This window comes from Ovis aries, chromosome 13, assembly GCF_016772045.2.
Source record: "Ovis aries strain OAR_USU_Benz2616 breed Rambouillet chromosome 13, ARS-UI_Ramb_v3.0, whole genome shotgun sequence".
Taxonomy (NCBI): Eukaryota; Metazoa; Chordata; class Mammalia; order Artiodactyla; family Bovidae; genus Ovis; species Ovis aries.
The window spans coordinates 30,430,610-30,456,867 of NC_056066.1; the positions used below are offsets into that span (position 1 = coordinate 30,430,610).

Here is a 26,258-nt window from a genome sequence, read left to right on the forward strand (position 1 = left end):
ATTATGGGGAATTCTTTATATATTGAGCTCTTTTGGTAAAGGATGATGTTGTCTTCTCCTGGCCTTATTTCCTTTATTCTCGCGCCTCCAATTTCATCGTACCTACTTCCTTGCCCTCTTTAAGAAAAGACCAAAAAAAACCCTCTTGTATGTGTTTGCGTTTCTTCCCTACATGGAGGAGAAAAACAATAGTGAAGAGTCTGGAGTACATTCTTATTTGCTGCTCTCCTTTTCTTCTGGTTGAGACTGTGCCTGGAACTGGGCCCTGGCTTTTATGTGGCCACAGAGTGAAACAGGAGTAGGGGGCAACAGAGCATGAGATGGTTGGATGGCATCATCGACTCAGTGGACATCGGTTTGAGCAAACTCTGGGAGATACAGAAGGACAGGGGAGCCTGGCATGCTGCAGTCCACGGGGTTGCAAAGAGTCGGATGTGACTGAGTCGCTGAACAACAACAGAGTAAAACAAAGCATAATACTTTCTACCAAGTTGCGCTGTTCTCCTGGGTGCAGGAAGAGTTTGTAAGTTATTAAAAGTTGAGTGAGTGCTCTGGGCTGCTCAAGACAAACACCAAGACCATCTGGACTGTTGGTCCATCTTTTACCCGGGGCCACAGTCACTCTGTCCTGGGCCTGGAGGGAAGTCGGATGGAAGAGAGGACTAGGTTTCATTTCTGGAAAGAGAGGGAAGTGCAGAGGGGGCCTGATAGGGACTCTCCTTCCTGTTCCCCAGCAGGACGACTGGCTTCTTGGTTATTCAAGCTGAGAAGCAGTCTGCTCTCTGCTCCTTCATTTTACCAGCTCCTGTCTCCCCCCACCCTCTTCCCTCAGATTTTCTTTCCACAGGATCTACAAGTGCTGGGGAACTGGAGCTTTTTAACTTTGTAAACCCGGACCTACCATCCCAGAGCTGCTGCCACTGGTGCACCCTGGCACACTACCTGTGCCCAGCCGGTGAGATGGAGAACCCAGCACTGCCTTTCCATTCAATTAAGACAATCAGATTTGTTCACTGTGATGACTCGCAGCTTGTATGCACAATTTTTAATTTCAAGCTAAGCTTCTGGAAAAACCAAATTAAAGACTCTTCTTTTCTCTTTTAATGCTTTACCATTAATATTTTCTAAGGAGAAATGAAAAAAGTTTCAGCATCTCCAACAGTGTGTTCCATGAGTTTCCTGGTGGGAGGTGATAAAGGCATTTTTTTTAACTGACTAAAAATGGTTAGCCACAACACCATGAAAATATCTCAGAATGTTTTAAAATGAAAAAAAATTTTTCTGTGACATGGAAATAGCCATTTAGAGGGGGGGTCCAGGGGCTGCCGGCAGCTTTGAATGGTTGATTTTAGCCCTTTCTGGACCTCCCTCATGATTTCCACACCAATTTTCATCAACTTCAAAGAAGCAAGCCACCCGAAGTACAGAGAAGGGGAAAAGTATGGGACCATTTGTTATTTTGGACACAGATGATTCCAACTGAGGGAGGACATTAAAATGTTTCAAGAAACAGCCTTTGAAATACAGCAATAGACTCACATCTATAACAGACTCTTCGTAATACAACCCCCTCCATCGAGCACAGAACCCTTTTGTGACTCTGTAGGCTTCAGATCCGACCCCTGGGAACCTTTTTAAGCAGTGGAATGTAGCCATAGCTTCTACTGATGCTTAACAACTGCTTGCACCATATACAGATCTAAGCATAAAATTATGGTAGACAACACCATCCTAAAACCTTCCACCATTTTAAACTTTGCTGTCAAAAAGAGAATAGACATGCATTGCTTTGCTACATATTCCTGGAGAAGAATTAATATCATGATATAAAGTGCTGTGTGTCCCTTAAGAGGAGGATTTCGGTTGATATGGCTACAAAACAAAATTAATTTAACCTAATTTGCATGTCTAAAGTGAAGGTGTACTGAAGACCTAATGATTATCTACTGCTACTGCATATAATACTGAATGAAAATATGAATCCCATCATCCCAGTTGTTAATAATGACCTCAATTATTCATTGATATGCAGGCCTTTTCATGACCACCTTTCTGCTAAACTTCCCCACCTTTTCAACCTTATTCTAGTAGTTCTAAGGCTTTTGATGTCCAAGAACTAGCCTACTCAAGGGCCCTCATTTAAACATTTTCTAGATGCTTATTTATTCTGATCACTCCTTATGTTTCGTTTACTCAGCCTCCGTCTTACTTAGGGTGAGCTGCTTAGGAATTGTAACTCTTAAAGGAGATGGAGGATTCTGAGGTCTGGAGGAGAGAGCAGGCGAGGCAAAGTTATGGTAAGATGCTTCTTTGCATTTCAATCAGGCTTAATACTTAAGCCATCTAGAGACTGTCATACTGAGTGAAGTAAGTCAGACAGAGAAAGACAAATATCAGATGCTATCACTTATACATGGAATATTAAAAAAATGGTACAAATGAACTTACAAGTCAGAGTTACAAATGTAGAAAACAAACTTACAGTGACTAGGGGGGACGGGGGGAGGGGTAAATAGGGAGGTTGAGACTGACACATACACACTACTATATATAAAATAGATAACTAACAAGGACCTACCGCATAACACAGGGAAATCTACTGAATACTCTGTAATGACCTATATGGGAAAAGAATCTACAACAGGGTATATATGCATACACACACACACACACACACACACGCACACACACACACACACGCACACACACACACACACACACATATATATACTTCTCTCATAGCTTAGTTGGTAAAGAATCTGCTTGCAATGCAGGAGACCCGGGTTCGATTCCTGGGTCGGGAAGATTCCCCTGGAGAAGGAAATGGCAATCCACTCCAATATACTTGCCTGGAGAAAGCCATGACAGAGAAGCCTAGCAGGCTACAGTCCATGGGATCACAAGAGTCGTACATGACTTAGTGACTAAATCACTCCACCATATATATATAATATATATACACACACACACACATATATATATATACACACACATATATATGCATACATACATATATATGCAAATATATTGCAAAAACCATAATGCAAAACCCTCAGCCCCACCACCAAATTTGGAGCCAAACACCCAAATCAAGTTATAGCTGGTTCAAAGGCCACATGGCAAAAGCTCCCACCCACATCTGAAATGGGATGTAAGAGGATATTTATGTGGATAATCCCAGAGCTTTGTCTGTGACCAGGGGAAACACAACCCCAAACAGCAAAAACAAATACCTTCCGCTAGTTATTTGGGAAAAACAGAGCAAAAATACTTCCAAAGATGAGCATCGTCGGAAAAATCTAGAGAAAGATTATGATCAAAGGCTGGTGAAATGAAATTGGAGGTTTCATCTGCATTTTGAAGAACTACATTTGAGTAAAAAAAATACACCTAACCCAATTTAACAGAGACATGGGCTGTCAGTGGGTTTCTCTGGGCCAATCTCTTAGTGTCAGGACTAGATTCCCCTCCCAAAGTAACAACGAAGTAAAATGTAAAGGAAAGGAACCATCTCTCATTTTAACTGGCCTCAGGAATGTGCCTGGATCTTGGTGTGTGTTTCACCTATATTTAAATAACCCCAGCATAACATGGTAATGCTAAACAATAGGTGTGCGTATCTGTTCATATCTCTGCTCTGCTTCACCATTCCAAAATGGCTTTTAAAAAAATTTTTTATTGGAGTGTAATTGATGTACAATGCTGTTAGTATCTGCTGTACAACAAAGTGAATCAGCTATATGTGTATATGTGTGCGTGTGTGTGTGTCTGTTTTCTTATTTGCTAACAGGAGTTGGAAGAGATGGTCTCCAAAAACCTTGCCTGAATAAAAGCTCCAAGGTTCTCTGGCATCTTGTTTTCATACCTCAATCTTTAAGGGGAGGGGGAATGTGGATAAAATGGCAATATTTTATTTCCCGAAGCTTTGATTACACAAAATTGGCTGAGTAGGGAACTTACATCTCTCTACTCTCGTCTCCATATATAACGGCGTAAGTTGCTAACTATATGCAAGGAAGCATTCCTCGGGAAAATGCGAAAAATGTAAATGTGGTTAGAACTCTTTTATAATGCACACATATGATCACTACTTTATGAAGTTGGTGGGAGACTTCCCTGGCAGTCCAGGGGTTAAGACTGTGCTTCCACTGCAGGGGACATGAGTTTGATCCCTGGTCTGGGAACTAAGATCACATATGCCACACAGGGAGGCCCAAAGCAGAAAGTAGGTGACCTCTGTTCTCTTGCAATCAGAAATCATACTGAAAAAAAACTAAAGAACTGCTGGGAGAGCTGTGTTAGTGGTCTTAAAGAGTAAAATGGTAAATAAAATTATGACAGAAATATTGATTCAGCATGACAATTTGGTGCCACCTTAGTGGCTCAGAGGTTAAAGCATCTGCCTCCAATGCAGGAGACCCGGGTTCAATCCCTGGGTCAGGAAGATCCCCTGGAGAAGGAAATGGTAACCCACTCCACTATTCTTGTCTGGAGAATCCCATGGACGGAGAAGCCTGGTAGGCTACAGTCCATGGGGTCACAAAGAGCTGGACATGACTGAGCGACTTCACTCACTTACTCTGATGCCCTTGCGCGGCAGCCTAAACTTATGACAGTCAGCTAAACGATGGTGCAGTGGGGAGCTTCGTTTGTGCCCATTGCTCTTCATGTGCAAATGAAGCTTATAACTTCAAGAAAGTTAGTGGTCAAAATAAATAACCAGATTAAATACCACCTTCTCGGTTTTGGGTGTCCTTCAAAGACTTTCAGAATGGGCATGCCATTGCCATGGAAGGGAATGGCTACCATTTTGCTATCAGAGGTCAGTGAACTAAATATTATATGGTTAACCTTGGTATCCAAACAGCCAGGCAGCCCGACAAAGGTCATCACCTGGGTGTTACTGCACCCAGGGAGTCTGATACCTGTGTTTTCCAAAGTGGTCTTCACATTAGATTACATGAATTCTCTTCAAATATTTCAGTGGATTCCCTCTGGGCTCACGAGGAAACACAAACTCCACAGATGGCTGAGAAAGCCCTACGTATGTTTATTGCTGTGTTTCTACTGCTGGGACAGTACCAGGCCTGAAGCGGGCACTTGAACACTTGCTAAATGAATGAAAATTCTGTGTGATCTGGGTCCCTGCTCACTTTGCCTTCCTCTCCATTTTCCCCAGCCATTCTGGCCTTTTACAAGTCCAAAAAAACAGGTGAAGCTTGTGCTCTGCTCAATGTTATGTGGCAGCCTGGATGGGAGGGGAGTATGGGGCAGAATGGATACATGTGTATGTGTGGCTGAGTCCCTTTGCTGTCCACCTGAAACCATCACAACATTGTTAACTGGCTATACCCCAATACAAAATAAAAAGTTCAAAAGAAAAATAAATAAAAACTATAAAAGAATTATATAAAGTAAGCTTGACCTCAGCAACAAAGGAAAAAATAATTTAGCAATCTCAGAAAAAAAAATGTTCACATTGCTTCTGTCTTTGTATATGGCTCTGGATCAGAAAATAAGCATGAATACAGAATGTTACACAATATCTATAAAGAGACACGATTTCTTGAATGAGGTCACCAAGAAGTTTTTTTTTTTTTTTTCCCTTAAGAGAGACTATTCCATTTTTTCCTGCAATGATAGAAGACACCTGATGAAACAGGAATCGTTTGGGTTCTACACTGGAGAATCTGATGCCCAGCCAGGAAGGAGAAAAGGCGTCTCCTTTAGTTGTTCCTGGGACTCACAGCGCAGGCTGACCCGCTGGCTCCAACGATGCTGGCCACACGGATTTCTGGGCCCGCCAGCCATGGAACAGAAGCCGCAGACGGCTCTGCTCTGCCGTGGCTCCTCGGTTCTGATCAGCGGGGCAGGCACTCATGGCCGTGTATTATGTTCAATGGGCCTCACTGGCCTGTTCCAGGAAGCTGCCGGGGTTTGCTCTGAGCTGATTCCAGAGGCTGTATTTATTTCCCAGGGCTGCTGTAACACAGTCCCACCATCTTAAGACCAAGAGAAATATATTTTCTCACAGTTCTGGACGTGAGAAGTTTAAAATCAAGGAGTCAGCAGGGCTCTGCTCTGAGGACTCCAGGGAAGGCTCCTTCCTTTCCTTTTCCAGCTTTTGATGTTGCCCAGCAATGCTTGGCACCCCTTAGTTTGAAGCTGCCTCACTCCGATCTCTGCTTCCATTGTCATGTGGCCTCCCCCTGTGTGTATCCCTCTGACATCACATGGCTTTCTTATAAGGTCACCAGTCCTTGGATATCAGTTCAGTTCACTTGCTCAGTTGTGTCTGACTCTTTGCGACCCCATGAACCACAGCATGCCAGGCCTCCCTGTCCATCACCAACTCCCAGAGTTTACTCAAACTCATGTCCATTGAGTTGGGGATGCCATTCAACCATCTCATCCTCTGTCGTCCCCTTCTCTTCCTGCCCTCAATCTTTCCTAGCATCAGGGTCTTTTCCAATGAGTCAGCTCTTCCCATCAGGTGGCCAAAGTATTGATGTTTCAGCTTTAGCATCAGTCCTTCCAATGAATATTCAGGACTGATTTCCTTTAGGATTGACTGATTTGATCTCCTTGCAGTCCAAGGGACTCTCAAGAGTCTTCTCCAACACCACAGTTCAAAAGCATCAATTCTTTAGTGCTCAGCTTTCTTTATAGACCATCTCTCACATCCATACATGACCACTAGAAAAACCATAGCCTTGACTAGATGGACCTTTGTTGGTAAAGTAATGTCTCTGCTTTTTAATATGCTGTCTAGGTTGGTCATAACTTATTTTCCAAGGAGTGTCTTTTAATTTCATGGCTGCAATCACCATCTGCAGCGATTTTGGAGCACAGAAAAATAAAGTCAGCCACTGTTTCCACTGTTTCCACTCTTTCCCTATCTATCTGCCATGAAGTGATGGGACCAGATGCCATGATCTTTGTTTTCTGAATGTTGAGTCTTTAAGCCAACTTTTTCACTCTCCTCTTTCACTTTCATCAAGAGGCTCTTTAGTTCTTCTTCACTTTCTGCCATGAAGGTGGTGTCATCTGCATATCTGAGGTTATTGACGTTTCTCCCAGCAGTCTTGATTCCAGCTTGTGCTTCTTCCAGCCCAGCGTTTCTCATGATGTACTCTGCATATAAGTTAAATAAGCAGGGTGACAATATAAAGCCTTGATGTACTCCTTTTCCTATTTGGAACCAGTCTGCTCCATGTCCTTCTAACATGTCCTTGGATTTAGGGCACACCAAATTGAGATCAAACCAATCAATCCTAAGGGAAATCAATCCTGAATATTCATTGGAAGAATTGATGCTAACACTGAAGCTCCAATACTCTGGCCACCTGATGTGAAGACCTGACTCATTGGAAAAGACTCTGATGCTGGGAAAGACTGAGGGCAGGACGAGAAGGAGGTGACAGAGGATGAGATAGTTGGATGGCATCATAGACTCAATAGACATGAGTTTGAGCAAACCCTGGGAGACAGTGGACAGAGGAGTCTGGTGAGCTATAGTCCATGGAGTCAGAGAGTCAAACACGACTTAACAATTAAACAATATATCCAATATGACTTAATTATTCTTTAAATAATTACATCTGCAAAGCCTCTATTTCCAAATAAGGTCACATTCCAAAGTTTCAAGGTGGCCATGAACCTTGCAGAGGACACTATTCAACCCAGCCTGGTACCCAAGGCAGACAGATGACCTGTGTCTAAGAACAGCCAAAGCCTGTGTTCATCTGCCCCTCCATCAACAAGGGCAGTTCCCTCTGACGGCGGCTTCCTCCTGTTCTGTGGAACTTGGGCCTCTTCACATGTGTACTCCACGCACCCGCAATTTAGACCATCACTCTCTCGTATCATTTTAGATCTGGGGTGATTTTTATTGCCTTCCCTTCAAATCCTTTCCAGCATGATCCTGATAAACCAGTAACAACAAAGCTCCCGCTCACACTGGAGCTGCTCAATGGTGAGACAATCTCAGAGCTTGGACCTCGTGTTCGAACAGGGTCTTCCCTCATGGAGACATCAGTCTTGCAGCTGCGTTAAGAAGCAATGCTTTGTTGAAATCCTGGTTGCACGGTGAGAAATGCAGCAGCCCACAAGAGCAGCCAGACTGTCTGCCGGGAGCGGCAGGGATATTTTGGGTGGCACATCGGGGGAGTTATGAATGGATCCGCTTCTCTCCCTACTCTCAGCTGTCAAGCCAGCAGTCAGGGCAAGCTGCTTCCTCCTGGGACAGGAACAAGCTGGTTTTGCTGACAACATCTGCACATAGAAAATGCCAATTTCAGAGTGGGCTGGGCAGCAAAAGTATCAAGAGAATGGTGCCTCCAGAGACCAACTTGATCCTGTGCATGTGGAAACTGGAGTGCTTTCCAGGGCGTAAAGAGCAGGTTTCTTTTATTTTGGCTGCCTGATCTTAGTAGCAGCATGAAGGATCCTTAGTTGCAGTATGTGGAATCTTTAGTTGCAGCATGCAAACTCTTGCTTGCGACATGTGAGATCTAGTTCCCTAATCTGGGCCCTCTGCACTGGGGGCGCAGAGTCTTGGCCTCTGGACCACCAGGGAAGTCCCATTGGAACAGACTTCTTGACCTCAGGGAGCTTTGAGCGGACTGTCACCTGTGCGACAATGGCTTTACTTCTTATGTGAGGGGCTGACACCTCCCAGAAGTAGCTGGAGATGGCCATTTTTTCCTAATTAGAAGAAACAATAACGTTTCTGATAACACTACCTTCTCAGACAATTCTGTTTATTTAGTTCATGCCCAGTTCCCAAACCTGCAAACTTTTAGAGGTACTGCCTGATTCTTCAGAAAGTCTCTAAATACCCCATTTGGAGACCTGGCCTCTTCACTAATAAAGTGAGTATAAATGCTTAGGTACAATAGCAATAAGACATTAGAAATACACAGTGGAAAGTATTTATTCGTCCAACAAGATTTGAATGTCAATATATTCTAGGCACTCTGCCCAGGAGACCAGGGCCAGGGTGAATGAGATGGGCTTTCTCTTCCGTCTGTGATCTACTCAAACCAAAATCAGGTGGTCTGCTCCTGCCTGGCCAAAACTGTTTGAAAATGAAACCCAAAACCACCTGCTGCCTGTTTCATAGGGGACTGCTCTTTGCTGGCTGGGTCATGGGAAAGAATACCCTATGGAGAAAAATACTCCTTTGATGGGACAGTCAGGAAAAGGGCAGAGCTGTTCTCAGGGGTTGGGCCCACTTGCTTCAGTCAGTGCCTCAGTGGCCATCAGAGAGATGCCGTCACTGTATCTAGCATGGGGAACAGAGACAGATAGTCAACACCCAGGGCCCAGCACAGACAGAAGTGGGATGATGCCTCACTAACCTGGTTGCCATCATGCACCAACCCCAATGCATTAATAAACTGACCATTTTAAGAGATCATACATAGAAACTCCAATTTCGGAGATGGAGGGAAGGGAAGGCCCTTTGGGAGAGATTGAGTGATGCTTGACGGCAGAGGGGCCATGTGGTACTGAGGAAATGGCTTTAGCTCTAGAACCAAAAGAACCTTCTTTACCATCTCTTCTCTGCCACTCAATAGCTCTGGGTCCTTAAGAAAGCTCTTTAATCTGAGGTCAAGTTTCCTACAAAATGAAGATAAGCATAGAGTAAGAGTGAAAGAAAACATAACTAAAGGGTCTGAGATATGGAAGTCCCTCAATAAAAGTATTGCTGTTAGTAATATACAGTGTATTCAGGACAAAGTTAGGCAATGTTAAATGATCAAATTCTATGATGTATAAAGCAGCATGAGGTAAGAGGTAATATCACAACATATTTACATGCAGTGTTAATATTAGAGAACCCTGGGTTATTTCTAAAATGCATAGGGATCTCCTCAGGTTATTGATGGAAGGATCAATGGCACACACACATATATATGTATATATATATTCATATATGTGTATATGTACATATATGCACATAGATATGATTATATGATTAATAACATACACACAGTAAACACAGGATGAGATTACAATCATATTCCAGATGGAGACATATACACAGCAATGATTAATGCCTGATTTGAGGTCACAGAGTGTCCAGGTAGAACAGAAACCAATAGTATTAATACTTTAGTTGTTGGTCCTAGCATCTTCATTTTTAAAATATTTATCTATTTGGCCTTGTCAGGTCTCAGTTGCAGCATGTGGAATCTTTGGTTGCAACACGTGAACTCTTAGCTGTGTCATTTAGGATCCAGTTCCCCAACCAGGGATTGAAACCAGATTCCGGCACTGGAAGCACAGAGTCTTAGCCATTGGACCACCAGGGAAGTCCCAGTCCTGCTATCTCTACACATCGGTTCTCAGAGAATTATAGTTTGGTAAAGATCTTTTGAAGTTGACTCACACTAACCAGAACACTTTTCGATCATTTCCTTGGTGGGAGAGTGCCTTCCTATGGAACTCGTAACAGGGAAATTGAGGTGCAGGGCCCTTCAAGTTCAAGCTGCTACAGAAGAAATCCGTGCCCCATTCAAAGTCCAAGAGATATAAGAGTTAATGGAAAATAAGCCTAGCCAACTATTTCTCTTAAGGGCCAGACAGTAGCTACGTTCAGCTTTGTGGGCCAAAATACATGACAGTCTCCGTCACAACTAGCCAGCTTGGCTTTGACAGCACAAAAGCAGCCAGACACGCTCTGTAATTGAGCGGGAGTGGCCGAGTTCCAGTAAGACTTTATTTGCGAAAACAGGCACAGGCTGCGCTTGGCCTGTGGCCCATACTTTGCTGATTCTTATTCTCATGGACCCTACATTCTGGGGGTAGGACAGAGGCAATAAACAAACTACAACTGAAAACAGATTAATCAAGGAAGGCCTGATTGTGAGAGTGACTTTTTTTTTTTCCTTAACAAAAATTTGAAGTTGGTGAGGGAGTTCTATTTGGGAGAACATTCTAGAAAGGGGACAGAAGGCACAAAAGCCCTGAAGTGGGGAGAATCTGAGGGTTGGAGTGGATCAAGTGGGAAAACCTGGAGGAGAAGGAATAAGGCAGGGGACTTACCTGGTGGCCCAGTGGCTGGGACTCCATGCTCCCCATGCAGGGGCCCTGGCTCTGATCCCTGGTCAGGGAACTAGATCCCACGTGCTACAACTAAAGTTTGCATAACACTGCTAAAGATCCTGCATGCCATAACTGAGACAAAGTGCAGCCAAATAAATAAATATTTCAAAAATTTATTTTAAAAAAAAGGAAGGCAGAGTACAGATGACCGTGCAGACCATAGTAACTAGGGCTTTTATCCTGAGCAAAAGGAAAGGTTGGTGAAGATGCCAGAAGTAGGTCCTGATGTCTGTGTTACAAAGATCATTGTTGGACACAGATTATAAGAAAGCTAGAGGGACCACAGGCAGGCCAACTGGAAGAAGCTGCAGTACCCAGGTGAGAAGTAAGGGTGGCTGGAAGATGCTATGAAGTCTGAAATTCTGATTATATTCTGAAGGTAAAGCCTAGAAGATCTCAAGGGTCCAGGTGGGATATTATGACCAGGAAGCTTTGTTAGAAACTTAACTTTGCAACAAACACATATTTAATACACAGTGTGCGAGGGTAAATAAAAGCAATAATGTAGGGTCAACTTTGGATGTATACTTCTGGCAACTGATATTTGACACTACGATTTTCAGTTCCTCCCAGATTCATGTGATTTTCATTCTCTGTCTATTCCAACTTAACATAGTGAGGATTCACCTATCCTAAGTGGTTTCCGAGCAGTTTCTATTCTATAGAATGAATCTGCTGTGACTCTAGGCTAGCTTCTTGATCCTATGGAGAATGTATCCCCATGTGTTACAGATTACGGGTGAGGTGTGGTGTATAGGTAACAGTGGTTAGTGAAAAAGGGATTCTGTGGTCAGATGGCCCTGCATAATATAGTACCTTTCCCGAGATTCCAAATGCACATAAAAATGGTAAAGTGTCTGTAGTCTTGAAGCAAAAAAAACAAAAAAAAAAAAAAACAAAAAAACCCTCTAAACCCATTAAACAAAACAAAAAAAGTCCAGGGACCTCCCTAGTTGTCCAGTGGTTAGGACTCTACACTTATACTTCAGGAGGCCTGAGTTCAATCCCTGATTGGAGAACTAAGATCCTGCAAGCTGTGAGGTGCAGTCACACAAAGAAGTACACAAGTCATTTGCATTTTAAACAAAAACCAACCAACCAACAAAACCGAAAAGAACAACTCTTTAACCTGAACCTCTCCCCAACCCTAACTTTTACCACTTGCTTCCTCTTGCCTGGTTGCTTCTACCTTAACTGAAAAGAAAATCAATACACTCATTAACAGAACACTGAACTTCTAGTAGAGAAACACACTCCTTAGAGATCTGAGAACCATTAGACAATGTATGCAATCCTGCCCTGCCAATCTCACAAGGTATTGCAACGACGGAATGCATTTATCTACACAAGACTAGATTGCAGTAGTCAGCACGTGGGCAAGACCAGTCTCCTACAAAAAGTGAAGTCAAGGAAAGATGTCTCAAACAAGGAATAAAAAGATCATGGGTTCCCACACAGGCTTAGAGCCTTGGAGTAGAGGCTCTCTTGAGAGGCTGCAAGGAAGCCCAGCAACAACCAAACTTTACTTTTGCCATAAAGCTGCGTTTTGGAGACAGTGATGTCGCAAGATGGTGACACAGGTCTGTCACAGCTTCATTCCCCTCACGAGAACACCTGAAAGCTCTTCATGGATGAGACGCCACTGAGAAAAATCTAGGAAACGGGTAGGGCTGCAGCATCCTCATCATCACAGGGGCCCTGGCAGACCACATTAGAAGAACAAGAGGGGCTGCTACATGCTGACCACGTGTCCCTCCCCCAGGTCAGCAGAGCACCGCATTCTGCCCTGAGTCTATGGTTCTCTCCAGTGGGGAAAGGAGAGCTGGGGGGATGTTCACTCTCCCTGCACTGCAGGTGGTTTCCTGGGGACTCCCACTCTGTTCTAACTTCACAGATAACCCAGGAATTTGTGGGGCTCAACCACTAGGCATGTGAGATCTAATCAAGGAGTTCTGTAAAGCTGCAGGATACAAAACTGACATGCAAAAATCAGAAGCATTCCTATATAATAATAATAATGAATTATCTGAACAGAAAGAAAATGATCCCATTTATAACAGCATCAAAAAAAAACACAGACATAAATTTCAGTAAGTGTAAGATCTCTACAACTTAAAAAGACATTGATTAAAAAAAAAAACTGAGGAAGACAAAAATAAATGGAAAGATATCCCATGTTAATGGACTAGAAGGATTAATATTAGTTAGTGTTAGCTGCTCAGTCATGCCCGACTCTTTGTGACTCCATGGACTGCAGCTCACCAGGCTCTTCTGTCCATGGGATTTTAATATTAAAGTGTCCATATTAATGAAAGCTATACATAGACTGAAAGCAATCTGTATCAAGATTCCAAAGGCATTTTTTTAAACAGACGTAGAAAAATAATCATAAAGTTGACATAGAACCACAGAAGACTCCAAACTGCCAAAGCAATCCTGAGAAAGAAGTACAAAGCAGGAGGCATCGGGTTTTCTGATTTCAACTTTTATTATAAAGCTAGCGTAATTAAAGGGCTTCCCTGCTGGCTCAGTGGTATAATCTGCCAGTGTAGGAGACGTGGGTTTGATCACTGGGTCAGGAAGATCCCCTGGAGAAGGAAATGGCAACCCACTGTAATACTCTTGCCTGGGAAATCCCATGGACAGAGAAGTCTGGCGGGCTACTGTCCATAGGGTTGCAAAGAGTTGAACATAACTCAGTGACTAAACAACAACATAGTAATTAAGAGTATAGTACTAGCATAAAAAAAGACACACTGAACAACAGGACTGAATCAAGAGTTCAGAAATAAACCCATGCATACACAGTCAATTAAAGTTTGACAAGAGGACCAAGAATACTCAGTGAAGAAAAGACAGTCTCTTCAATGAATGGTGCTGGGAAAACTGATATTCACATGTAAATGAAGCTAGATTCCTAACTTATAACACCCACAAAATTTAACTCAAAATGTATAAACTTAAATATAAGACCAGAAACTGTAAAACTTCTAGAAAAAAACCACTGAAAAATAGCTCTATGATATAGATCTTCACAATAACTTTTAAGATGATAACAACTAAAGCACAAGCAACAAAATAAACAAGTGTCACTATCTCAAACTTGAAAGCTTCTGCACAGCAAAGGAAACCATCCACAGAGCAGAAAGGCAACCTATAGAATGGGGAAAAATGCAAGCCATTTGTATGATAAGGGGTTAATATCCAAAAGATAGAATCACACACTCAATAGCAACAAATCAAATAATTCAATTAAACAACTGACAAAACACCTGAGTGGACATTTTTTTCAAAGAAGATAGATGAATGACCAACAGGTACATGAAATGTACTCAGTATTTTGCTCAGGGAAATGCAAATCAAAATCGAGATCAGCTCACATTGGTTAGAAAGCCTATCATCAAACAGATAAGGGAAAAAGTGCTGGAGAGGATAGGGAGAAAAGGGAGCCCTGGTGTACTGTTTGTGGGACTCTAATTGGTGCAGCTACTATGGCTAACACTAAAGAAGTTCCACAAAAATTAAAGATAGAACTACCATATGATCCAGCAATTCCACTTCTGGGAATATATCCAAAAGATGAAAATACTATGTCAAAGAGATATTTGCACCCCCACGTCCATAGCAGCATTACTCATAATACTTAAGACATGGAAACGACGTCAGTGTCCGTCGATGGATGCCTGGATATAGAAACTGTGTGATATAAATGGAATATGGTTGGCCATAAAAAGAAGGAAATCCTGCCATTTGTGGCAACATGGATGGACCTTGAGGATATTATGCAAAGTGAGTTAAGTCAGACAAATACTGTATGATCTCACTTGTGGATTCTAAAAATTAAAACCAAATCAAAATAAAATGATAGGAAAAGAGATCAGGTTTGCAGTTACCAGAGGTGGGGAGAGAGGGTGGAAGAATTAGATGACAATGGTCAAAAGGTATAAACTGCCAGTTATAAATAAGTACTATGGATATCATGTAACACTGCTGGATTGCATATTTAAAAGTTGTCGAGAGAGCAGAGTTCTCAGTACAAAGAAATAAACTTTTTCTTTTGGGGGCGTATTAATACGAGATGATAGACATTAACTAAAATTACTGTACTCATCATTTCACCATATACATAAGTCAATTCATTTATAATGTAAACCTTAAAGTCACACAGTGTTTGACAAATGTATCACAATAAAACTGGGAAAATGAAGTGCAACCTTTTGAACTGTATTTCGTTAATCCACTTATTAAGTAACCAAAAAAACTGCAGGAGAAGATGTGGAAATGCACTTTGATAATAAATAAAAAGAAGAAAATAGAAAGCCAACTTGAGATTTTATAGTACACTCTGTACTTAAATATATGATCACATTTTCTGGGTTGCATAATATACCAATTCTATTTTGAAAAGATACTCGATATATAATATTTTCTGATTATGAAGATACACAGGATTATTACAGAGAATTTAAAGTACAGAATAAATATAAAAAAGACAATTTAAAACATTTTAATCTACCAAGGAAATAATTTATCAGCCATAAAATTCCAGTCCATTTCCATTTTATTTTTCTGCACATACATATTATAAACACATTTCCTTCTTTTTCCACAATTGGGACCCCACTTCCATAGTTTTTTAAGTCTTTTTTTGTTTTTGTTTCTTACTAAACTGGATAATATGATTATCTCCCTTTGCCCCTAGATATTGTTCAATGATTTTTAATATCGTCATAAAAGTTCATCATGTGGATACACAATTAACTCTCCTTCCACGTGCGGGCATTTAGCTTTCACATTTCCACTGTGTCTATAAACCTATAGAAGCATTTTTCAAACAGAGCTCTGTGTGTGCCTCTCTGACCATTTCCTCACGATAAATTCCTAGAAATGAAAGTACTGGGTCAGAGGACACAATTTTCAAGTTCTGCTACTTATTTTCAGATTTCTACCACTTTCTGGAGAGAAATTTATATTCCCAAGAGCAATGTATAAAGAATGTTTATCTCGTACTACTCCTCTAGCACTTAATATTACCTTAAAAAATATATGCACATTTCTCATTGTTACGCATGTCTTATTTTTGCTTTGATTTGTATTTTTTGGATTACTCTTGAGTCTAGACATTTTTTCCCCATGTTTCTTAAAGATTATTTTCTCTTTGTGAATTTATGTGTATTGCTCATATTTCTATCTAGAGTGTTCATCTTTTAAAAAAATTATTCAAGACTATACTGTGATAGTTTTTACTAAGGCTTTTTAATTTTGGATAAAGTCTTTCCAATCAACCATAGTAGAGGTATTGTTCTTCTTCCTATAATTTCAAGAGCTAACAAAAAAAATCAATTAGAAAATTCAGACTGAGGCAAAGATGGTACCTAGAAAAATTATACCAACCAACTTTCCAAACAGGTGCTGGCAGCTAGGGATTCCTCTTCCCATGGCAAATGTTTTTTCAGGAAGTTATCCTGAAGCAAGAAGTATACAGACCTTCAGTAGTGACCTCTCTGACTCAAATGCAAAGTCCATCTCAGGATTTTTGGTTGGGTTTTTCTGGGTTCCAGGGGTCCTGGTCTCAGGGTTTCAGCTGTAAGATGGAGAGAAGAGGATGCCTGGGTAGAGACAGACCATCCACCTGAGAGTGTGTTACATCTTCACACACCTTTTGAGACATTTCAGGGTTGGCAGTCTTTTTAGCACAAACGTTCTCCTTGGATTTGTTTCCATTGACATACATATCAACTGTAGGTAAAAACAAAGCTGCCTATCACAGATGTTAAACAATGATTTGTTGAATGCTTTTGCCGCTGCAGTTTCTACTCTGGGAGTGGCATTGAGTGTGCACATTTACACGACTTCTTTGGCATCATCAAAGTCATTTAGAAGGATGCTCTTATATGAGCAGATTTTCTGCACTAACAAGAAACAGACAACTATTTTTCTCTCTCCGTTTCACAGCTCTCGTCGACCAGCCACTGGCAGAAGTCACCATTCCTTCAGCTAAGAAATGCTGCTTTCCAAAATCCTTTGGCAAAATCTTCTAGAGATTTGTTTTTCTGCTTCTTCCTAATTTAGAAACAGTCTTCAAAGAGAGAAGAAAAAAAAACTGACATACCAATGTGAGAAGAAACCAACTCATTTCTTTCACAGAAAGTTTCAGAATTTATCATCGATGAGCAATAAATTGGACGAGATCATTGTGGGGTAAAAGTCAACAAGAAAAGGTATACCCCAAGATTCAATTTTTTTTTTAATTGAAGAAACAACATGTGACCCAAATTTAAGATTTTATTAAAATCATTTGTAAATTGACATAATATCTCAGTGGTGAAGGAAAACTTTGAACAAAGCAAAAATAATGAGCTGTGTGAATTAACAGAAGGGTGAACAGTGTTAAGTGTGGCATTTAAATGATTACATGATTTTAATTATTCTTTTCATAATAAGCAACTCTGTGAACATCTATTCAAGAAGTTGAAAGCTGTGCCTTCTATGGAACTTGCAGCTGAATTAAGGCTTTTGTTTCCTGCCTTTGGCAATTTTAAGAAAACAAATGGAAATGGTTCAAAGAACTTATAAAAAATCCACCACCTATCGAAAGAATTTAAGGTAAGGTGGTAAGCATTAGAAAGAGAAAAACAAAACAAACACATACACACACAGAGTATTCATCTGTGAGACAGAAAAGAGAGAACAGAAGTAAGGACGAGAGAAGTGCCCGGAAGTCCAGCTCAGGCCAACCCCTTATTTATTCTTGGCTGCCAGGGGTTTCCGGCTGATCTTTTTCGATTTGTCATTATTTTTCTTCGGCGGTTCTGGGTTTGCCTGCATGTGTCTGCCGTAGAGGCTGAAAAGAGAGAGAAGGGAAAATGTGAGATCCACCTTGTGAACACAAGATACACTTCTGCTGGCAGAGTTTTCATCAACAGACTCCTCTCCAGGCACATTGAGGGAGGCTACGAACAGAAGGGCATTTTTGTTTCCTCTGGGTCATATGCTGGATTTACACATGTGCCTATACACACACACACACACACACACACACACACACACTCTCTTTCTCTCTCTCACTCACTCCACCATGCCGTGAAGTCCAATTCTGGACCAGTCTCTTGGAATCATACACTCTGTGCTAACTAGGAAAAACGTGAGGCTCAGCTTGGCTGCTCCAGACTGAAGCTCCACAGTTCGTGAGTGTTGGAGTCGACAGTGACCAAAACTTGGTTGTACTGAAAAGACAGAGTGTCCCCTTAGTGCAAAGTGAGCAGTGAGCCGGCCCAAGAGCCCCGGGGCTGGGTGATGCGACAGAGAGCGATGGTGTCCGAGCCTGCGCTGGCTGCTCACCCGTGATGGATGGCACCGGGGTGGCGACCACCCATCAATGCCACATTAATAAGCACCGCTGATTAAATGTTGACGAAGTACCCTGCAATCACAGCCATGGCATCCATCGCGGAGCAGAGCTGGCTCTGTGGCTGAGGGGACTGAACCTGATAGCAGACAGTAATTAATCGGTAATTTATGAGTCATTCTGGTTAAACTAAATTAAAAGCCACCCAAAAGTGAAAACAGCTCAACCTTAACTCCCCTGGTGCTATAATTGTGTCCCCGAGAGAGGCCAGTGGGTGTCTCAGTGCTTCCCTAAGAGAGGCAGTACCTGACCCCACACTGAACAGGGTGGACACAAACACTGACCTTCCTGTACAAGGTGCCCCGTCTTCTAAGATCCACGTGGGTAATTGACACCCTCTCCTGAACTTGGAGTACACTCATGCTCCCGATGACACTGATGCTGCGCTTGATGAGCTGAGGGACAGACCTGGCGCCTGGAGTTGTCCAGTTGATGGGGCACTTAGGCAAAGTTGGACTCTGGGTTTTGACAGGTCATACTGTAGTCTGCTTCTCCAGAGGCTTCCGAGCATCTCCTCGGAAGCAGGATCTACCAACAGTGGTCCTGACCTTGGGTCTCTGTTCGCAAGAAGTTTCGAATGTGGAGTGTGGCAGCAGACAGACCTACAAGCTGAAGAATGTTAAGTCCAGCCAGGTGCTGGAACATTCTCCAGGTAAAGGAGAGCATCAAGGAGGAAATACATGTCCTTAACACATCACATCAGAGTCTGTAAGTTAGCATTTAACTCCTGTAGAAGCTTCCTTAGAGCAGGGGTCCCCAACCTCTCAGATCTCATATCTGATGATCTGAGATGGAGCGGATATGGTAATAATTATGTGTACCATAAACGTAACATGCTTGAATGATCTACCAACCACCATTCCCCTCACCCCACCGTCCGTGCAAAAACTGCCTTCCATGAAACCGATCCCTGGTGCCAAAAAGGTTGGAGACTGCTGATAGAAGACTTCTGAATGGAGTCTAACTGAATGGAGAGGCAGGCCCAGTCCTACCCAGCGTCCACAGCAGAAACTGCCATCCAGGAAAATGGATTTTTAAACCTATATATGCTCCCTCCCTACACTTTTTAAGAAAACTGGAGTATCACTGCTTTACATACTGCGTTAGTTTTTGCTGTGCAGCCAAGTGAATCAGCTCCATATACGTATGTCCCCTCTCTTGGATTTCTTTCTGATCTAGGCCACCACAGAGCACTGAGTAGAGTTCCCTGTGTTATACAGCAGGTTCCCACTAGCTATCTATTTTACGCATGGTAATGTATGTCAATCCTAATCTCCCAACTCATCCCACCCTCCCTGCCCCATGTGGTGTCCATATGTTTGCTCACTACGTCTGTGTCTCTATTTCTGCTTTGCACATAGGTTCATTTGTACTATTTTTTTTAGATTCCACATACATGCATTACCCCTACACTTTAAAAGACGTCTATGTTGTAGACACCTGGCAGTCCTGGAGCCAGGCAGAGAAACACTGGTTTAGGCAGAAAGGAAGGTCCAGCCAATCTGGCTTTACCACTGTTACCAGCCCCACTCCCAGTGACACTGCTGCGGCGGCTGCTAAGTCACTTCAGTCGTGTCCAGCTCTGTGCAGCCCCATGGACTGCAGCAGTGGGTTGCCGTTTCCTTCTCCAATGCATGAAAGTGAAAAGTGAAAGTGAAGTTGCTCAGTCATGTCTGACTCTTAGCGACCCCATGGACTGCAGCCTACCAGGCTCCTCCATCCATGGGATTCTCCAGGCAAGAGCACTCGAGTGGGTTGCCATTGCCTTCTCTGAGTCCCAATGATGTTCCTGTCCTAACTCCCCAGAACTTGCTGTTGACCAAAGGGACTCTACAGAGGAAATGAGGTTAAGGACCTTGAGGTGGAAAGATGGTCTTGCATTTTCTAGGGGGTTCCAATCTGTGCACCCCTTCCCCAACCCTGCCAGCATCTCTCCCGGATGCACCAGAATAGGGAGAGCAAGCTGAGCCAAAGGAGAGCTGTGTATTACATTCTTCTCCTATATCAGACAAGCTGACCTTCCCGTAGCGTCTGCCCCTCTCCTCCTCCTCCCAGGATGCTGCTTTCCTAGAGATCAGCAGCTTAGTGCTACAGCCGGATGTGTACAAGGGGATCTGGGGGGTGGGGTGGGGCTCTGGTCTCCAAGTTCCTCCCACCTGGCACGAAGCCAAGGTCTGACTGTTCTGAGCACTCACAAAGGCATCTATGGTCTCAGCATCTTCCATTGTAATTGCTTTCTCACAGCTTCAGGGTCTCTCCTTTCCTTTCCAAACTCTTATCTCTATACTCATTCTTGCTCGCAGATAACATCCAACTTTAAGGATCACAAAAATCTGTAGATACACAGCTCCCTCGTTTGTGAACTTGGAAACCTGGTAAAGACTCAGGGGCTGGGAAAGTGGTATCAACAGAAATAAAGAGTTCAGAGCAGAGAGAAGAGATGAAAGACTCAATGAGGGCCACTATGCACCACATCCTGAACACGCAGACACAGAAGGCTTCCTGGAAGGAGTGGCGGTGTTGCCAGGCCCTGACAACGGTCATGAAGCAAAGTCATTTCAGCAGGTGTGCCAAAGCTGCTTGGGGCTCAGCAAGGCTCTCTATTCAGGAAGAACTAGAATGTTCCAACCTTTCATCGCCTGCCTTTTTAGACTCAGACCCCACTGTGTGCCTGGCCTTCCTGGGGCTACACAGCAAGCCACTCACTACAAAGGGTCAGAAGGGAGACTGAAAACTTTCAGTTAGCCTCTTATGAGCTGTCAGTTCTAGGCACGTGATTAGCAAGCCTCATCCCTACCGTGCCTTCGTTTCTTCATCTGTTAAAGAAAAAATGATGTTGTTTTCTCATATGGTGGCCGTAATGCTGAGGTAAGCTGGGCACCAGGGCATGACATGGGGTTAGAGTGATTAAATAAAGATAATTATATGATTACTTCTCTAGGGTTTCTTCCTCTGAAAAATAACATGGTATTTTCTACTGACACCAAATCTCCAAGCATATATGGAAGAAAGGTTTGGATCCTCTTTGAAGAAAGCGACTCAGGCTAAAGGCACTGTCCCACTTCCTCCATGAGTCACCAGCGGATGACTCTGCCTTGCCCTGCGGGATCCTCTCACTGCTCCAGCTGTGTGCCAGATGACAGCCACGTTTCACTCTCATCTGTAGACTGGATCCATCAGAGCAATCATTCCCACCTGGAGATGTGGCTCTGGCTGGGCAGGAAGGACGAGCTTCTCAGGGTCCCAAGTCTTGGATTCCCTCAGCTATTAATATTAGCCCTGGGGCCTCCATTCAGTAAGTGTAGGGGACAGAATAACGGCCCCTCAACATGTCCACATCCTGATTCCAGAGACCTTGGGGTCTGTAACCTTATATTGCTAAAGGGACTGTGCAGAGCTGATTAAGTTACTGCTGCTGCTGCTAAGTCACTTCAGTCGTGTCCGACTCTGTGCGACCCCAGAGATGGCAGCCCACCAGGCTCCCCCATTCCTGGGATTCTCCAGGCAAGCACACTGGAGTGGGTTGCCATTTCCTTCTCCAGTGCATGAAAGTGAAAAGTAAAAGTGAAGACGCTCAGTCGTGTCCGACTCCTAGCGACCCCATGGACTGCAGCCCACCAGGCTCCTCCGTCCATGGGATTTTCCAGGCAAGAGTACTGGAGTGGGGTGCTGTTGCCTTCTCTGGATTAAGTAAAGGACTTGAAAAAAATTTTTCTTGGAGTTGCTTTAGAATGTTGCATTAGTTTCTGCTGTATACCAAAGCCAGTCAGTTACATGTATACATATATTCCCTCCTTTTTTTGGATTTCCTTCCCATTTAGGTCGCCACAGAGCACTGACTAGAGTTCCCTGAGCTCTACAGTCGGTTCTCGTTAGCCATCTATTTTATATGTAGTATCAATAGTGTGTATGTGTTGGTCCCAATCTCCCAGCTCATCCCGTCTTTTCTTCCTCCTTTGGTATTCATGTTTGTTCTCTATATCTTTGTCTCTATTTTTGCTTTGCAAACAGGTTCATAGATGGAGAGATGATCTTGGGTTATCTGGGTGGGCCCAACATAATCCCAGGGGTCCTAAGAGGGAAGATGGGGGTGCAGGAGGACCAGAGTCAGGGATGCTCAGATGCTGGCCTTGATGATGGAGCTAGGCAGGCTCTAGACCCTAGGAAGGCAAGGAAACACATTCTTGCCTAGAGCCTCCAAAAGATGAAAGCCTGCTGACACCTAAATTTCAGACTTCTGACGCCCAGAACTGTGAGAGAATATATCTGTTCTGTTTTTGGCTACTAGGTTGGTGTTGATGTTTGGTGGCTAAGTCATGTCTGACTCTTTTGCAACCCCATGTACTGTAGCCTGCCAGGCTCCTCTGTCCATGAAATTTCCCTGGCAAAAACACTGGACTAGGTTACCATTTCCTCCTCCAGGGGATCTTCCCAACCCAGGGATCGAACCCACATCTCCTGTCTTGGCAGGTGGATTCTTTACCACTGAGTCACCAGGGAAGCCCTTTCTGGCCACTAAGATCATCTTAATTTGTTATCAGAAGCAACAGGGAACCCATACAGTAACTGAATCTCTCTGGGGCTGTCTGTGAGGGATTTCACTTAGTTTTAGCAGGAGAAATTTTCTTCTGGGGTAGCAACTCACTGACAAGAAAGAAAAGTTAAAAGCTAAGTTGCAGAAAGGCCACAGAAGGAGAGTCTCCAAGGAAAGATGGGTGCTGTCCACTAGAAGAGGAGGAGGTGGGCAGGCCAACTATCCCCTCTCTGCTACAGTGAGACAGGATGGGCCTGGCTCCCTCTATGCGCTGAAGCTGATAGTCGTGGTCCATGTTTGAAATGCATCCAGAATTAATTTACAGAGGTGACAGTGAAAAGATGGATAGCTCTATGCCTCTGAAAGGAGTTGTATCACACACAGTTATGTGCAGGGCCACATGGGGAAGCACTAGGTTGACTGGGAGGCAAAGGAGCCCGGGGAGAGCAAAGCCCAGAGTCTTTATGGGTGGTTTCACAGGAAGGAATGGGTGAAACAGGGTAGGTGTGTAATTTGATTAAAATCTCAGAGCCTAGAGTGAAAGAAGTAATCTCCAGTTGCCCAGTGCCTGGATCAGAGGGAATATTGGCTTGGTGCATCAGAGTTAGAGGAAAGAGGTGGTCAGGATTCGGGCGTGGGGCTTGGGGTTGGTTGGCTTGGATGTGAAAGGCATGCTAATGGATGAACTGTTCGCTCCTCTGGGAATGAGAAGCATTCTCCCTCGCCAGCATCATTAAATACAGGAAGTGAAAAACAGGACTGATCTATGCAACCTGCAGCGTTCAGGATGGCTTCCTCCCCTCTTGACCTTTCCATACTCTCCTCTCATTATGTAACTTCCACCTCCTTGATCTTCGAAGATTTCCACTAACCCTTGGATTCTGGCACAAGATGCTTCTTGATGAGCACATCCCCTCAGTGATCTGCTCAGGTGGTACCCATCATCTGTCCTACAAGAGCCCTGGCTCACTGCACTGGGGATTCTGGAGAACAGTCCTGGGGCTTCGAGCATCTGCATTCCTGAACCCTGTTTGCTCCAAAGGACGTGTGACATTGAGCAGGTGACTAACTTGCCACAGTCTGATGTCTTCATCTGCAAAATGATAAAAACTGCTACCTTGAAGGGCTTGTGTGTAGGAGGGCGGAAATTAAATCAGACACAGACAGGGTCTTGTATGCAGGCACAGAACAGCTCTTCCAGAGCAACCACTGTCACCTTTAACCTCTCATGAAGGCCCAAGACCCAGGCTAAGCCAGCCAATTCCTCCTGCTTCCCAGACACTGCCTCTGAGCACAGCCAGGAGTTCAGCTTTGCCATCATGAGCTTGGGTGGCAGACTCTACCTTGGGAAGGTTTCTGGGGGCACTGAAATCTGGTCATGCTAGTGTGAGAGCACTGACAAGGAAGACTGGCTCCCTGTCACGGATGGGGCTGCAGCATCAGTCACCAGTGGGCGAGGTGGTCAATTCAGAATACAGAGTGAACCTGTGGCACAGAGTCTTGGAAAATCTTCTCTCCTCTCAAAGCTGAGGTCTACAGAGGATGGCTGGGAGCTGTTCATGGAAGGAGAAAAGTCAACAGAGAACCAGTTAAAGTGACAGGAAAGGATGAATTATGCTCAGGAGTCTGATGAACAGACTTCTGACGGTGAAGAGAGTCCTCAAAGGCGAGAAGCCTATGGATGACCTGTGCTGTGGGTGATGAACGAGCCAGCATCACTTAGCTCATGAGGGCTCTCTTCTGGTCCCTGTGGGAACGGACCCTGACCAGAGCAGCTGTCTGGAGAATCCCAGCTGCAGATCAGCTCTGGAGGATTCATCAGGAAATAATGCTTGAACAGGAGAGGTCACCAGCCTGGTCACTTGAGAGGCATCGTGTTAAAGTTGTCTGCACACTGGCTCCTGACACTCCACACAACTCAACACCCCTGCCTGGTGACATCTAAGATGGCACAGCAAACAATTCCAGCCCATGAGAATGAGAATGCATTTATTTCTCAGCAAACATTATATTGAGTAGTAGTATGATATACATGCTCTATTATTGGTGGGCATATTTAATTAACATGGGCATATTCATTTTGCAAAAAAAAAAAAAAACCAAACACATTTGAGTTTTACTGTTTCTGTTCAATCCAAGGGTCTCGTTGCAGACCCTCACACCCCTTCATGATTGCAGCAATGAACACCACTGGGGCTGCATTTTTCCTTCTTGAAAAGTCTCCTCTCCTGGCTCCAATGCACTATCCTTGTTCTTATTTTTCCCCTGGACAATTCTATAGTCCTCATGGTTTTGCTTTTAGCTCATTGTATTCTCTTCCCTAAATCAATCATCTGATTTTGTAGCTTCAGTGAGTATGAGTGCTCAGAGTCACTGCCATCTTCAAGCCCTGCTACACCAAAACTCCCACTTGTACACTGAACCATTAAATCCAACCAAATGCACACAACAGTTCCCTACCCCAATTCCTCAACGTCCCTCTAATGTCTCCAGACCTCCAGGATCAAAATGATGAAGTCACTCTGGCACCTGCCTCTTTTTTCAGTCACCCTATTAATCAAGTTTGATTACATCCTCCTCTACCACAGAAATTCTCAGTCTGTGGCAAGGGAGGATCTGAAGCTCCAAGCAAAGCTATATGTGCCTTTTTTCAGCTGAAAAGTGAACACAGCTTTCATCAGCTTCTCAAAAGGTTCATGACTCAATGGATTAATAAGATGCTTTATGGTACTTATTCTTATTTATATCATAGTATGATTTTATTCATTCTCTTTTTCTTCTACCCTAAAATATGGCCATTAGATTAGTGTTAACAGGTTCCTTCTCAGTCTCCATTGTTTTGGAGTTGCTGTGCAACTTATGGGATCTCAGATCCCCAACCTGAGATGGAACCCAGGAACGCAGTGAAAACACCAAGTCCCAATCACTGGACCACCAGAGAATGCCCCCTTCCTGATCTCCTTGGTAACAATTCCTTCCTTCCTTCAATGTGTCCTACACACAACTGACAGAATTCTCCCTCCTTGGTTTATGCAGGGAAAGCAGCATCCACTACCCACAGGATCAAGTACCCAGCCTGGTATGTAACAGAGTATCCACTGACCAGGCCATGCAATGCCTACGCAGCCAAATTTCATCTCTCTCTGTTCACTAACAGACCAAATATGGAAACGCTGGTCTGGAGGAGGGCAACATAGAGTGTGG

The 26,258-nt window shown here is 43.5% G+C and overlaps 1 protein-coding gene across 2 annotated transcripts in view; it reads right to left on the reverse strand.

Moving 5' to 3' along the window:
* Positions 1–15,431: 15,431 nt before the first annotated feature.
* The window catches only part of RSU1 (Ras suppressor protein 1), a 211,504-nt gene continuing 200,677 nt past the window's right edge, over positions 15,432–26,258 (reverse strand). The window contains exon 9 of one of the 2 annotated variants that reach the window (XM_012188073.5): positions 15,432–17,956. In XM_012188073.5, the coding sequence (XP_012043463.1) occupies positions 17,854–17,956 (103 nt within the window). In that variant the 3' untranslated portion in view covers positions 15,432–17,853. 2 annotated transcript variants of the gene reach the window in all.